The following is a 1,013-nucleotide window of genomic DNA, read 5'->3' as shown; positions in this document are numbered from 1 at the left end:
GGGGGGGGAAAAAAAAAAAAAAGACCGAATGGACCGTCTCAGTACAATTATGTGCTGGCAGCCTTTAAAAAATCACACAACTGCGATAACAGATAAAATCACCGTGAAATGATTTATTGAGAAAATGACCACTTGGGCGAGTAACATCACACAGCAATGTCAGATAATCTTTGTTTTTGCGTTAAATATAAAAATATGTTTAAAGTACTTCGACCAATTCACCTGGGGATGCAGAATAGCTGTGGTCCTGGTCGGATGTTTTAAAAAGAACAGCTTCAGAGGCATGTGTGCTTGTCTGGATGTGTGCGTGTGAGAGAGTGTGTGCGCAGAAACTACTGAAGCAGCTGGTAAGAGGGAGTTTAGATATAGATGTTGTAGTTTACCCCCAAACCTTGGGGCAGGGGCATGCATTTTTTTCTCAGGGCACAAATCCGACAGTCAGTAATGGATGTTTGGACTGTGTAGCGCCAAGGGGCACCATCTCCTCAAGGGGACATCACCTGCAGCCCAGGTCAGGGAGTCCCTGGGGAGGGAGTCGGGCTGTTACTCCGCCTGAGCCGTGGAGGGGGCATCCACGACTGCGGGGCTGCTCTTCTTGGCAACACGAGCGAGTGCTTCGGCAGGGCCTTTGCGGATCTTGCCCTCTGCTCCTTCGGGGTTGGGGCGGCGAGATCCGTAGCATGGCGGGGGCCTCTGCTGCAGGCCTCCAGCAACGCGCCCGCTCTCCTTGTCCTTCGATGTCAGCTCCTCGGAGATGCCGGGTGAAGGTTTAGGACCAAGGGCGCGGCCTCGGCCTCTAGGGCGACTCAGCCGGTAGCTGAGGCCGGGCTTCCGCGCCGGCGGTGCGCCCTGGGGACTTGCGGCAGGGGCGGGCCCAGGCAGGTGGGCGGCCTGCAGGCCGCGGTCAGGAACGAGGATCGAGGGGTGGCCGGGCACGGCCTGGGCCCTGCGGAAGGGCGAGCAGCGCCGCAGCCGTTGGTCTGGGGGCGGGCTGGGCAGGCGGTGCCTCGGGG

The 1,013-nt window shown here is 57.9% G+C and overlaps 1 protein-coding gene across 1 annotated transcript in view; it reads right to left on the bottom strand.

The window, feature by feature from the left end:
- Positions 1-543: 543 nt before the first annotated feature.
- LOC102879553 (Y-box-binding protein 3) overlaps positions 544-1,013 on the bottom strand; it is a 1,061-nt gene continuing 591 nt past the window's right edge. The window contains exon 2 of the mRNA XM_006905604.1: positions 544-980. Coding sequence (XP_006905666.1) covers positions 544-980 — 437 coding nt within the window. The remainder of the gene's footprint in view (positions 981-1,013) is intronic.

Source organism: Pteropus alecto, unplaced genomic scaffold, assembly GCF_000325575.1.
Source record: "Pteropus alecto unplaced genomic scaffold, ASM32557v1 scaffold370, whole genome shotgun sequence".
Taxonomy (NCBI): Eukaryota; Metazoa; Chordata; class Mammalia; order Chiroptera; family Pteropodidae; genus Pteropus; species Pteropus alecto.
The sequence above is the reverse complement of the archived record's forward strand: the minus strand, read 5'-3'. Positions and strand labels throughout refer to the sequence as shown.